This window comes from Calypte anna, chromosome 4A, assembly GCF_003957555.1.
Source record: "Calypte anna isolate BGI_N300 chromosome 4A, bCalAnn1_v1.p, whole genome shotgun sequence".
Classification (NCBI taxonomy): Eukaryota; Metazoa; Chordata; class Aves; order Apodiformes; family Trochilidae; genus Calypte; species Calypte anna.
In genome coordinates, this window is record NC_044248.1 from 26,197,509 (window position 1) to 26,212,611 (window position 15,103).

The following is a 15,103-nucleotide window of genomic DNA, read 5'->3' on the forward strand; positions in this document are numbered from 1 at the left end:
TATTAATAACAATCTGGATTTCCAGCAAAGAAACAGTGATGATGCTGTTATAAAGGGGAGGAGTGTGTAACAGGTCTTGTTAGTGCTTATAGTAGTGTAGAGAAATGTCATTTTATTCTTAAATAACTAATGAACATTTAAGCATTATCTGCATATTTGCTGGTATTTGTCAAGATACAGAGGACAGAGGACTGCTTGGTGACACCTGGATAACACCTAAGCTTGAGCTGGCACTGCAGGATTTAACAGTGGCCTTTTAGGATACTATGTTTTTGCTAGCAAGCATGTTGTGTAATTATTTCTAAAACATGCTTCATCTTGCCTCTTCTATGGTTAGTAATGTTCAAGGTCTGCTGGTTTCTGGCACTGTCAAATGCTAGGCAACTAATGGGGTATTGGTACTAAGATCCAGGGATCATCTCAGCTTCATGATTTTTGGCTGTGGATCACATCAGCAGGAAGAGGCAGTTTCTAGACCTGTTGCAGAATTTAGTGTGGCAGGTGGGCCCATGCCAGCCTCATGAAGTTCAACAAGACCAAGTGCAAGGTGCTGCATCTGTGTCGGGGCAATCCCAAGCACTGATACAGGCTGGGCAGTGACTGGCTTGAGAGCAGCCCTGAGGAAAGGACTTGGGGGTGCTGGTGGATGAGAAGTTCAACATGAGCCATCAGTGTACACTTGGGGCCCAGAAAGCCAACCAGATCCTTGGCTGCATCAAGAGAAGCGTGGCCAGCAGGTCCAAAGAGGTGATTCTCCCCCTCTGCTCTTGTGAAACCCCACCTGGAGTAATGCATCCAGTTCAGGAGCCCCTTCTACAGGAGGGACATGGATGTGCTGGAGTGTGTCCAGAGAAGGTCCACAAGGATCATCAGAGGTGTGGAGCACCTCTCCTATGAAGATAGACTGAGAAAGTTGGGGTTATTCAGTCTGGAGAGGAGAAGTCTCTGAGGAGACCTTATTGTAGCTTCCCAGTATCTTAAGAGGGTACAAGAAAGCTGGGGGGAACTTTTTAGGCTGTCAGGTAGTGATAGGACGAGGGGGAATGGTTTCAAACTAGAGGTGGGGAGATTTAGATTGGAAGTTAGGAAGAAGTTCTTTACCATGAGGGTGGTGAGACATGAACAGGTTGCCTAGAGAGGTGGTGGAAGCCTCATTTTAAGGCCAGGCTGGACAGGGCTCTGAGCAACCTGATTTGGTGGGAGGTGTCCCTGCCCATGGCAGGGGGGCTGGAACTGGATGATCTTAAAGGTCCCTTTCAACTCTGAAAATTCTATGATTCTATGATTCTAGGTTCTGTGTGGTCACTGATCATAAAATTAGAGTGAATCTGAGAGTAGAGCAGTTTGGAAAGTGAGGTAGCTCATCAGTTGACTAGCTCAGGGGGAGTTGCACAGGAAATGCTCATCTGTGACCTTTGAAAATTGTGCAATTTTGTCCAGTCTTTCCGAACATAAATTGTTGCTATTGGAGTTTGAACTGCATTGTATTGGGAGGCACAATGTGCTTAAAGGTATGGGTTTGGCTGATTTTTTTGTTGTTTTTATAACAACATTTTTGTTGCATTACCACAATTGCATCTTCACTGCCTTAAGAACAGTCTTTAAATTAGAATGTGTTCCCTATTGAAAGAGAAGAACTAAAATTTCTATTTTAATTCCTATCTGTGCTGCCACTGTAGATTAAACTCAGCCGTTTGATGACTGGTTGAAATTGTACTGACGATTCTTTTTATAAAGATTAAAAAGATTGTGAATAAAATAATCTGAAAGTTTCCATCAACAGTTGTTTTCCTGAGTTACGAAAGTTCAATAGAAATAACTGTTAGTGAAATAAATAGTGGGTTTTTAAAACCTGCTCTGCTAAATAAAGACAGAATTCCAAACTCATCAGTAAAATTCCTCCAGTTTCCTTACTCTTACTATAAAGTCCACTCTGCCCTCTGGCTGCCTTTATGGAAGTAGCTGCATTATTTCTGTGAGTAACAGCAATTTAAATACTGTCCCTCATTGCTTGTATGCCAAGGCAGGGAAAGTAATGGCTTGCTGTATTTTCTGCATACTTTGATATCTACTTAAATTCCTGTTTGCTGGCAGATTTTGGAAATGTTTGAGTGTCTTTTATAGAGAAAAATCTGAAGAGCAGAACAAGCCTAAGTAGTAGTTTCAATTATTAATAGTTTTATTACCTAATGAAGTCAAGAAATACTGATTTTTATTTTGCAACTAGTGTAACCCAGTGCGTGAATGGCTGACTTGAGGAAGATCATATAGCAATTCCATTTAAGAGGTGAAAGTTCTTCATTCTTCTGAGTTTTAACTGTATGTTTATCCCCTCTTTATATCAACATCTCAAGTATAGTTTGAATACAGTAATACATTTCCACTTGATTTCTGATGTCAATCTAGCTTTTTTTTTTTATTATTTTTTAAATTGTATTTAAGTACTGTTCTAATACAACTTTTTAATGGCTTTTGCCTGGAGAATGAATGGTTTTGTCAAGCAGAACTGAGTGAAAAGGTTTTTCTGCAGTCCTGAGCGAGATAAACTTTGCCTTCTTTGAAGTGTGAAAAAAGATGACGTGCTCCAATGTACTCAGAGTAACTTAATAGTAATGAGTGACAAGTGTCTGTAGAATAGAGATACTTTTCCTAGTATCCTTGCCTTGAAATTGGCAGATTTTTGGGGTAATCTAACTTTCTTGGTAGCTCATTACTTCCTGTGCAGTTCTCTGGATGAGTGTGAGCAGGTGCTGCTGACACCCCTGGGGGGCAGCTTTGAAGCCATGTCAGGTGTCTGTGTGTCTACTGGCTTCCTTGTTCCTGCAAGTCACACTTCTGAGACTAGTAAGAGAGAATGGGGCCTGGAATATCTATGGACACCAAGTTGTATGTACTACTTCCAGGTTTATTCCACTCCTCTAGATGGATTTAGCTTCATTCTCAGCTGACAACCTCACCTGCAAAACTCCAACAAAAACACGTAGGTGTTTTGTCTTCCTGGCCCACTGTGAGTCCCTGCCCTGCAGTGCCAGATGCTCTGCTTGATCCTGATCCTCACCACCTTATCCTGAATGTCCTGGGATACCTTTGAAAGGAGAAAGGACTTATAAAACTGGGATGAGCCTCAGAGCTATGGCAAATACAGAAATTGTCATCAGTTATTTCTCACCTGGGGAACAGTGTTGGTATCTTCCTGACAAAGACACATATATACATATGCTCACTAAGCTTTCCTGTTTATTCATCTTCCATTATTTATTGACTGGAAGAAAACACTACAATTTAACAAGTAATTCTAATTACTTGTGATATAATTACAAAATGATATATTTGTAATGTGCCCTTTTATACTCAGCCCTTTTACAAACACTCTGTTCAATACTTACTTGCAGAGTCTGATTGCTGGGTGAATAGAAGTGTTTATTTTAGTTTGTGAGACATTGTGGTTCATTAAACTAGATGAAATGCGATGAAAAATAACTTACTGAAAGTAGCATAGTGTCTATGAAGGGCAGTTTTGTTCTTTCTTGCAAAACTGAAAAGCAAAACTAGCTGTAGCCCACCTGCTCCTGTTCTGTAAAGAGTGCACTGCCATTTTAGTAGGGCAGTTCTCATGTGCAGTAATTTCAAGGTGAAATTTGCAGCTTCTCCTTCTTCTTTCCCCTTCTTACCTTGTCAGGTCTCTGAGAGGAGCAGTATTAATGAAACACAATAATGTTAATTTCCTTTTAAAAAGCTTACAAATGGCTAGTTTTTGTATCACAACAAGAGGATAGTGAGGAAATACTAGAAGGAAGTGGTGGGGAGATAAAGATGGTATTGTAACACGATATTGCTACAGAGAAATTACTGCCCTTTTTATCCATGCTGGAGCTCTATCATCTATTACTTTTCCCTGCAGTTTCTTTTGTGTAGTATCAGTGTGATACATAGTAACAAAAAATCTACTACTAGTTGGTTGCCCTTTTTTAGTATTTTTTTTTAAATTGACTTGTGCTTCTTCTGAAAAGAATACAGACATTTATAATGGGATCACACTTTAAAAATAAGTGGTGAAATGGGTTTTCTTTTGGTTGTCAAACCATGCTTTTATTTATTCAGTATGTAGTTTCCAGTTGACATGCTGTAGAAATGCTATTTAAAGAAAACAAAACCAAGCAAACCACAAAATAACCGAAGTGTTTCATATTTTAACGGATTCTTCTGAATTCCAGAAGCTCTCTTAACTGCAAGTTGCATGTGAATAAAGCTTAATGCAGTAATATTGTGTCTATTTTGAAAAGAATTGTCATTCTGATAAAACAGTTTTAGTTTTCAGTTCTACAAAGCATTGAATACTTGTGCTGTAAAAATCTGCTACTTTTTTGGTGAAGTGATTAAAAAATTAACACCTTTTTTCCATTTAAATCTTGTAAATAGTTAAGACTCATGCTGTAGCTAAGCTGATTCTTTCTCTGTTTTAAAAATAGAAAATGCTGGAGCAGTCCTTCCCTTCCCCCACTATGTACTCACTAGTCCAAGCTAGTAAATGTTGCTGAATGGATTTCAGTGTTGTAGCCATTCTACAGTAAGTACAGCGAGATCCTTTGTGAAAAAGCAAAAGGGAAAAAAAAAAAAAAAAAAAAAAAAAGGTAGTAGAAATCCATTTCTGGATGTTCGACAGACCAGACTATCTGCAGCAATGACAGAAAGGCTTTCCTCCAGAAACAAACAATGACAACAAACACAGCTGTTCAGAGGAGCCAGAATCTCCCCAAAAGAAGCCCAGAAAGTATAGGGGAGTGCCCTGCGAAACGGAAAGCTAGCTGGGGTATTCTGACCAGCCAAGGTTAGTATAGCAGCCATTTCAGAAACCGTGCACTGAAATATGCTAAGCTGACCCAATTTATGATGTTCTCGCTCTAAACTGCTTTTTTGGCTTTTTTTCTAGCTGTAATATAAATGCATGCTTCTGCTAGTGGCACTTCATTGCCTTGCATGGGTTAACACAAGGGTGTTGAAGGTATTTCGGTTTTTTTTTCTTTGCTCCTATCAGTTGATCTAAAATACCTTTTCTTGTTTATCTGCACTGTTTGTTTTATGCAAGTGTTTGACGCTTGACTTACCCTGACTTTCCCTGTCCTGTCACAAGGTAACTGGATACCCAGGGCTAATTGTTTACAACAGGGAACTGGGGAATGAAAGGAGGGGGGGGGGAGCAAACTTTATATATAACTTTATATCTAAAGAGAAGTCTATAGGTAGATGAAATAGGAGGCAATGGAGGAACTACAGGGGACAGAACTATTGTGCTGTAGGAAGACCCTAAAACCAAAGATATAATTGCATAGGTTTGCATTGGGAAGTACCTAGGTATTTTAAGTTGCTGGGCACAGATCTTTTCAACAATAAGGAAAAAACTATAAAAGAAGTGTTTAATACTGCTATTGTCTGTGCCCTATTTTCCTAATTTTTTCCTTATATAAGTGGGTAAAAGGGAACTCTGAGTATTTTCAGGAGTGTAATAAATTTTTAGAAGAGTGATCATAATCCCAATTAATACTGACCATATCATAAGTATTAGGTAAAACACAAAAGAAAATAAAGAAAGCAAACTTGAAATTATTGATAATATAATATCATAATTTATAATTTATATACTGATAAAATAGTCAAAGGAGAAGACAGGAAAGAGAGACTGCATATATTGTGCATAAAAATCATTATTAATTTATTATGTAAAATGTAGCCTTACGTTAAAATACTTTTGCTAAATTCCAGTATTGCCAGTTTTAGAATTAAGCAATATATAACAATTTCAGGAACAGTTATTGTAGCTTCCAAGTAACTGTTTCAATGCAATGGTACTGTAAGGTTATATTTATTAATCAGTTTTAATATGCAGTGCATCTTTTACCCTCATATTGTTCAATGTTTGAACCAAGATTTACTGATCTATATTAATTTTTATTTATGAACATTTCAACTAGTCAGATCAGCAGCTCCCAAAAACCTAGGACATTCTTCCCTAAACTGGAAAGAAATTTTCCTAAGGTTTATCAACGTTAGCACTAGCCACTGCTTGTTATGGTTTAGGGTTATGGTCTTTTACCATTCTTATAAAAAAATAACCAGAGTTAGTCAAGTTTTAGAAATTTTCAAAATCACAGTAAAATACGGAAAGTTAAATTTGCTGAAGACTTCATCTAGACACAGTCTAGCTACTTAAAGCCTCTTTGTGATTTCCAAACCTGGTGTATATGTTTATTGATGTACATCTTGAATTACTGAGAGGCTTCTGTTGTAGCTGGGGCTTCTGTTCATTGCAGTTCCCTTGAATAACAGGTATGTCCAAAATCAAATCTGAAGGAGGCTTTTCTCTTCCCTCTCTATTGCCATCCCTGCAGTCATTTAAACTTTGTTCATCAGGCACCCTTGCAGAGCAGAGGAAGAGAAAGTAACACTGTGATGCCGTATGTAATTAAATATGCAGACTGGGAAATGATCAAAAAGTGATGCACGGGGTGGAATATGTCATGATAAGATTTGATAGAAGGGTGAAAGGATGGAGTCAGGCTAGGAAAAGGTTAGGAAAAGCTTACTGGCTTGAGAGTCCAGTACCAGGCTACTTTACCAAAATCTCCTGGATGTGGCAAAAAATCAGCACACCAGGCCCACCTGGGTACTGCCCAGGGGTTAGGCCACATGCTGAATTCACTCTCTGTCAGGCTGGGAAAATACTGAGAGTTCTGAGCACAGCTTGGGGAAAATTGCATTCAAGGAGCAAAATTGTTTCAGGCACAAGTCCTTCAGAGTCTGAACTCAGCTCAGAAAGCCTGTATGCCTTTTTTACCACTTTCTGGTTGGGAAAGCCTCTAAAAATCTCTACTTTGATTTATTGCCTTGTCCAAGAAAACATTAGTAGCCTGAGAGTGCTAGCAGCTGGTCCATGTACTCAAATCAAATCTGATATGGGTCTAACAGATTACTGAGTTTAGAGGTTGCTGTGATTACACCTTGGCACTCTAGCTATGGCACACAGCGTTTGCAAGCTGCTTTCAGCTAGAAAAATAACCTGCCAATTGTCGATCCTTCAAGAAGATGGAAAAAGCAAAGTGTGCCTGAGCAGTGGAGAGGAGAGTTGTGTCTGTGCTCTCAGGTGACACACTTCTTCCTGTGTGTGCAAGGCCCAGCACACAGCCAGCAGCAGCAGCTGCCACCTCCATCAGTGGGGCCTTCATGGAGCTTAATGTTGCTCCTCTTGGGAACCAGGCGAGTGATGTTTGGATGTTGCTGTTGTGGGCTTTAGGATTCTTAATACAGTTTAGTGGTTTGTTTTCTGTGTGGAAAATATCTTAAATTCAGAATTTAGGAACTAATTAAAGTGATTGTTGCCTGTGCCGTGCTGATTTGACCCTCTAATGCATTATAACCCCACATTTGACAACCCAGTCACATGCTGTACTTTTTCCCAAAGTCCTTGCTTCCCGTGGTTTTCAAGATGGATAATGTTCTGAGAATGCATTAGGTTTACACTCAGAGAAAATACACCCTATGTTTTTCTGATGCTGAAAAGATTAGAAGGCATGTAGTGAATGGCAGGGGAAAAGGCTTAACATTCTAATAACCCTAAAAACAAATTCTATTCTTGTCTTTGCTCTGACACTTGTCACAGACCAATTTTAAGACCAATTTTTAAGACCAATTCCTGAATCTAAAGGTGTCTTGACTGATCATGTTTATTATTATCTAAGGCTGAAATTTCAGAAGCTCAAAGCCCCTGTAACCATAATTAAACTGTGTGTTTAGTCTACACTTCAGTGCTGAAGTACTCTGGGAAAAGAAGCTATTAGATTAGATTGGTTTTACAGTTTAAATGTTGAAACTTTTTGTCTTTTAGTTCCTTATTTATAAATTGTGTGAATGGATGGTGCAATTAAGATAGATTCTGCAAGGGTTTTGAGGTATTCTTTTGTTAGCATGTCTTAAGGAGTGAGAGGTTCCACTGGATATAGAAATACAAAATCATCTGAATGCTAATTCATTGATTGAACACAGCACTGGAATGACAAAACCAATACAATGTGGAAGTATCATAAAGAGAATTGAGTGGGAAAGTAATTTTTGTTTGGTTTGATTTTCAAGAGAAGGAAATCATTGGTATTTGCATTTGGAGTGAAATAGCCAGATTTTTAAAGTCTATATGATGATAAACACTGGAGAGAATGCTGCTTTGAACTCATCAAGGTCTCGTTTTTTGGTTTGTTTTTTTTGTTTGTTTGTTTGCTTGGGGGTTTTTTGCTTTTTTTTTTTTTTTTTTGCATATGTTTTTGTATTATATGTGTATTTACATATTGTTATATAACTTTTGGTCAAATGTAAACAAAGATTATTTGAAATATTGACATATTTAAATGCTACTTGAGATACATCTTCTCTCTCAGGCATATTTTAATCACCTCTAGCCTAAATGCTGGTTCTTTTGGACTGGATTGCTGGAATTTCATTTGTTAAAATGAAGTAGCTTCTCTTTTGCTGCTCATATCAATAGTAGTTAAGCACCACAGATGCATTTCTTAGCTTTTAAACCTTTGGTTTAAGATTAGGTTTTTTTAATAGTTTTTTTAACATTAAAGATTAATTAAGTAGTTGACACACTTCACTTTTACTTTTGCAGGGGCTTTAGACAAGTGGGTAAGTTTAGAGTGCCATAGTAAAAATCTGTTAGACCTTAACTAGATATGCAAAATATCAGGCAGTTAGAATACCAGGCAAAATTAGCTGTTAAAAAACAGCTGAAGTGAACCTCTTGATCCTTGGGATGACAATGTTACAGAGTTTTTCTGTTGTAGTTGTTGATCCTGTCTGTTGCTTCAGTTGCCACAGACTGCAACACAGAACACATACATCTTTAGGGATTAAAGGTAACTGTGATGAGCTCAACACATTTGTTAGTGTTGCAGAAATACATAGTTGCTACAACACTTCCCAAATAGTCCCTGTTTCTTCTTAGTAATGAGCTCTAGCATCTATTTTCAGTTCTTCTCTGATGATCCTGCTTCTTCTGAGGACTGGGACACCATCTGTTTACCCTTACAGAATTATTTTTCTGAAGTGCTGGGTCCTGGCATGAATCTTCCTCCAGTGCAGTCAGTGAAAAGGCTTTAATTAATTTCCGTTCCCTGTTGTTTTACTTATATAAGTCCCTTATATATTGTTTTGTTTAGTTTTCAAGATTACACACATTTACACAAGATAGAATGAAGTTAATGACATACAAAAATGTTTTTACTTGGTATTTTACTAATATCATAATTGTGGGAGTGACGGATAATTATATTAGATTTAAAAGAGTGAAGTCTGTAGGAAAAGGAAAAGAAAATAATATTAATGACTTAGAAGCGGATCAAAATCAGAACACCAGATCCCCATTTTGGAGATTTTTCACTGCTGAGTAAAGTCATCCAAACCTCAATTTATCAATGAAAAATTGTTTAGGAGATATTTGAGTCAATAGTACACTACTAGAAGAAAAACAACAGTTCAGCATATGGCTTAAACAGTATTTGAAATATGTTCAAAATATCTTTGCTTTTTTATTTTCTAAGTATATTAAGAATAAATAATAAAATAGCATATGGCCATTTGGCAGTGTCTCCCTTACAAATCCATGTACTAATCCTGATTTTTGGGAATACAAAACTATGTCTCTTCTGGCATGAGGTTAAAAAAAGTTTGTACTACTGTTCTTAATCAGCTAAAGGTTCTCATGGTTTTACTGTGAGTTTATCTTGGAGTGAAATTCAAGTTAATATGTCTTGGAAACCAGATGCACAGGTGCTGGCTCTTTGAAAAGTTGCTGTGTGGGGGGAAAAAAAAATAATGTGAAAAATGAACAGAAACAGCTGAAGTCCTTTAGCATAAGAAAAGAAACTAGCAGCTTCTGTATCTTCAAAGCTATATTTGCTGAAGGGTGAAAGTTCATATTGCAGTGAGATGCCTGACCTTCTTCCAAACCTACCTGCAGTCTATTAAGAACTGGCCCAACTAGCAAGAACAGATTTTATTTTTTTATTATTTTTTATTTTTTATTTTCCAGATTGAAAGAAATGAGTAGAATTTATAATTGCAATTGGTTGGAAGTGCCATGGGGAGATGGAGATTTAGGTATCGTATGATACTTTGTAATTTATTTTCTAACTTTGCCTGTTAGTACAGTGAATATATTTTCTTGCTTCTTGTTAGTGTTTGCAAAGCAATGTAGGCTCCCCTTCCTGGTAAACTGTACACCAGAGAACATGAAACTAGTGTGGCTTCTAAATATAGTTAGAGATACTCTGTATTAAGCATCTGTCAGAGAAGATATCAGCAAGGAATTGATGCATTAACAGCTTTGGAATAGACCACGTTTGCTAATATTGTTACAGACAACAATGAGTGAAGAGCTGTCCTTGATTGTATTCTTGTTAATGCTTTCCAAGTGAGACTCATAGCAAGCTTGGAGATGAGCAGAAGGCAGCAATCTAGTCAAAGAATTGAAGACAGCTTTGATGTTTATGAAACACAAATATTTTTGAGCATATTCTTGTCCCTGTGGTAGTTATTGATGAATTGTTATGGTTATCAATAAACCGGTTGGAATGTGAAAGTTTTTTTTTATTCAGACTTGATTTGAACAAAATATTTCTGCAGCATTTCGCTTACAGATTTCATTGCTAGTAGAGATGATCAAGTTTTTTGTATTTAATGGATTTAGCAGAAACAGCTAGCTGCTGGATGTCTCTACATGAAGATAGGGATATAAGGTGGGTCTAGGTGTAAAACAGAGCTCAAAATAGGATCTGTCATTTGATTCTCAAATGTCACTGAAGTAATAAAGGAGGTGAGGGAAAGCAAGGAGGAAAAACTGTCACTTTTAGATCTTACCAGCATATTTTTTCTGTTTGTTGTACAGAGTTACAAAAATATCTAAAGTATGAGTTGATTTAATGGACATTAAAATTTCATGACACTTACTATTGTATTAGATATTTTTCTAGGTATAGAATGTGTCTTTTTTCCCCCTGTTAATTTAGGAGTAGGATAACCTGTTAAGAGAGGGAATTTCTCATCTGTAGAGACGGGGCAAAAAAATGTCAAAAACTGCCTTTAAGTACAGTTTTCAAATATTTTTGAGGAATTCTTTGCAGCTGTCAGCAGGAGAAATAAATAGATATAAATAATTTGAATTTCAACAACTCAAGTTCTGGAAGAAGGAAAACATTGGTCAAAATTCTTATAGTGACTGCACACATCCAACCTGCGACAGGATAAATATATCTGAGTTTGTTTGGATGACAAAGGAAATACTGATGTTTTGTCAAAATCAGATCACTTAATAATTCTGAGCACAGTTTTTGCAATATAATGTCCTTTGAAATCCTGATCACTTTGTTTATGGTTGGGGGTTGTTTTTGTTTTGTTTTGGGTTTTTTTGCTTTGGTTTGGGTTTTTTGTTTGGTTTGGTTTTGTTGGTTTTTTGGTGGGTTTTTCTTTGGTTTTTTGTTTTTTTTTTTTTTTTTTAGCTGTTATTCTGATTAGCAATAAGGATTAAAAGATACAACATTTAATAAACCTTAAGTAGAAAGTATAGGGAAAGATGTGTGTGCGTGTCTATACAGATGCTTAGTGCAAATAATTCTGAAGGAGTATTGGAAGCTGCATCTTGCCTGTGGTCCATCTACTGCCACAGGTGAAAGAGTCCAGGGAGCCCCACAGATACTGGATACTCTGACATAATAGAAATTCCATGCTTTTTTTAAGATTAGGTCTCCTATATTTTTAAATGTCTGTGATCAGCTTTATATAGTCATGATAATTTAAATACTCAGCTGTGCTTTTGTTTTGCTGAGTTTTTTGATCTCCATCTCATCCAGTAGTGCCACGTTCTACAGTGTAGTTACACATTCTGTGAGAAGACACAGTCTTGCATCAGAAAATGTTTTAGATTCATTCACTAAAAGGTCTAGGGAAATGAAGGTTTTATCTCAATTTTTATATTGTGTAATATTTCATATGTTTAGGCATTCATCTGCCATTGCTACCAATTCATCATTGTTACCAAAAGCTAATTCTCTCTATGTTTCTTCAGGGAATTTGAGGGCTTGATATAACTTCCATGAGTGATTGTAGTAGCATTCTACAGTCCCAGTGATTTTCATCTTACAGGAATAAGTACCAATAATTCATAATGTATTTTGAAGATGGTTCTTCCTTGCACAGTCTCTCAAACCTTGATTTGCAACATTCATACAGTAAATTGGTATCAGCTTGGCCTGCAACCCTGTCTGGCTAGAAGGGACCTTTTGGTGTTAGTCTTTGAGAGGAAAGGACAGGGTCCTGGGGCTGCAGGGTGGTGCTGAGACATGAGCTGGGGGTTAAGAAGGAAAATATGTGTGAAGGCCACGTTGTTCTTGTGTTTCTTTTTTTTTTCCTTTTCTCTTTTGAGTGTGATAAATAAATAAAATGTCAAACCATTACACATCAAGCATATTTAACTGTTTTAATCACTAACAGCCTATTAGAATGAGAATTTAGGCTTAATGTTGTATTTCTACTATAGCAATTTTTTAGTGTGATTATCACTGTTTCTCTCCTTGCACTTGTGTAGTAGCTGCAGATTAATCTCATCATATGTAAGGATTTCTGTATTGATTTTCATATACAGCAGCTTTTTCGGGATTTTTTCGGTCAGAGTTCTGTCTCATTTAAGTTCAAATATGAATTTGTTGAAGTCTATAGATTTCTATATGGAAGCTGCAAAAAACGAATGAACTGTGCAAAAGTAGAATTGGGAAATAGGGCAATTGATTAATTTATTACAACAGATTACTTAAGTCAATATATCAATATTTTATTCTCTGTAGCACATAATAGTAGAGCTGCTTTTATTGTCTAGGAACTGATAATTTGAAATACAGGCTCTAAAGTGGGTAAATTAATTTTATAGGACAGTTGACTTCATTCTGTGTATTATATTTTCTGTTTTGCTTTATGCATTCCAAAATCCTTCTAATTCATATGGTTTACTCAATAAATGTTGTTATTACATAGGTTCTTGGGCAGATCGCTCACCTCTGCATGAGGCAGCCAGTCAAGGACGTCTTCTTTCTCTAAAGACTTTATTGTCACAGGTGAAGGCTGTGTTCTTAAAACTGCTTTAATTTTGAATGTTACTTAATTTCTCAGCATAATTATTAATGCAGTTTTAGTATGCTTTGCTTTTCTCACTGGAATTTTTCAGAACAATACACATTAGGTTTTTTTAATGATAAGTTAATATTGAAAGTTTTTCCACTGTATGTTTTAAAACTTACCTCCCCCAGAATTTATTACTAAAGCTATACCTAAATGTATATCAATCTTGCCTCTTGCTTGGTATAAGTCCATGTTGTTCCACTGCTTTAAGCCCTCAGGTAAATGGAGATAGTCAGTAAGATACTTTGGTTTTGCGTAGTTCTGATTTTAAAAATCTCACACTTTGTTAATAGCAAAGAGAGAGACTGTAAACTGCTAAGTTTTAATACTACAGTATTGTCTTATTAGCTACTGCAGTACTGAAAAATTATACTATAGAAAAAAATTGGTGAGTGTCAATAGGTAGAATTCCTAGTTCCTAAGAAATAAACAGCATTGCTGCAGAAAATTTCAAGGGCTTGATGATTTTATCAGTCTAAGGAATGTTTTCCTTGCTTAAATTCATGGCTTAGATATTTCAGACCGTATGTCAGAGAGTGACAGAATCAATGGACAGTTTGACTCAGGATTGGTGAGTTTAAAAGATCAGCAAGAGTGGAGATTCACCAATCTCTCTGGACCCCTGTTCCAGAGTGTCACTGTCCCTACAGTGATTTTTTTTTTTGCACGTAACTAATTGGAATTCAGCATGTTCTGACATGTCTGTTGCCTTTTGTCCTATCACTGCATCACAACTGTGTTTCAAGTATCTTTTTACCCTCTATATCCTATTCCTATTTGAGATTTAAAGCATAAGAAGAACTGACAACCTTTAGTCTGTTACATATATTGATTGATGAAAGATTCTTTGTATGCTCACTGAAAATTGATATATTGGAAGTAGAGTTTTAAGCCTATTTAGATTATTGTAAACTATTCATTTGAACAGTAGTGTGAGGAAATTACTCCTAACAGCATTTGTATGATCTTTATATGGCATTCATGTCTTATTTAGGGGTACAATGTAGACACACTAACAATTGACCAAGTAACTCCACTTCATGAAGCCTGCCTGGGAGATCATGTAGGATGTGCCAGAATCCTTCTTGAAGCAGGAGCAAATGTAAGGGTGTTTTGGGTTTTGGTTTTGGTTGGTTTTGTGGTTTTTTTTCTTTTTCATAATGAAGTCCAATGCTAACTTTGGTTTAACTGAGAAGGATATATTATTTAATTATTTTTTTAAAATTGCTATTACTCTTCACTCACCTCATTGATTGTCTGAATCTTATTACAGTAAGCTGCCATCTGAAAGCTAGCAAAGGGAGATGATGGGCCAGAGAAAGATCATTAGAGAGATGTTAGGTTAAAAGAAAAAAATCAAACAAACGAACAAAGAAACCACATAACTATATTTGTAAGAGTAGGCACCAAACAGAATAACAGGGAAAATATATAGGAGCTGGTCACCCACTGAGACAGAGTAATGAATTGGAGAGAATATGCTAGCAGTATGTCACCAGCCTTATTTTCTGTCTGCATTTCATTACATTAATTCTTTTCTAAATTATGGAAGGTGTCCATCTCCTTTACTGGTTTCCTCTTGAGTGGCTCTCAGGAGACTGTTCTTTCAATCTCCAGAACATCCTCTGTCACACTGCACTTGTGTGCTCTTCAGATTCTTTTTTAAAGCACTGTCTCTATTCTGCACTCTTGACACAGCTGGGAGTTACCTGTTACCTCAAAACAAAAGTACAACAGACCACGTTCATTACAGTCTGCTGATATTAGAGTTTGAATACAGTGTTGCCAAGCCCTAATCCTCATGATGGAATCAATTATTGCCCTTACAATTCAGTTTTGAGAACCATGTAGATAATGTCTATTTTATTACAGAAAAAGAAAAAAAAAA

The 15,103-nt window shown here is 36.6% G+C and overlaps 1 protein-coding gene across 5 annotated transcripts in view; it reads left to right on the plus strand.

Annotated features, from left to right (window-relative positions):
* ASB5 (ankyrin repeat and SOCS box containing 5) overlaps positions 1–15,103 on the plus strand; it is a 40,086-nt gene that overhangs the window by 19,705 nt on the left and 5,278 nt on the right. For 2 of the 5 annotated variants that reach the window (XM_030449549.1, XM_030449550.1), the window contains exons 3-4: positions 13,072–13,151; positions 14,210–14,317. In XM_030449549.1, coding sequence (XP_030305409.1) covers positions 13,072–13,151; positions 14,210–14,317 — 188 coding nt within the window. Of the gene's footprint in view, positions 1–4,472; positions 4,829–10,078; positions 10,147–13,071; positions 13,152–14,209; positions 14,318–15,103 lie in introns of those variants that run through there. The other 3 variants (XM_030449553.1, XM_030449552.1, XM_030449551.1) reach the window with 3 other exon arrangements.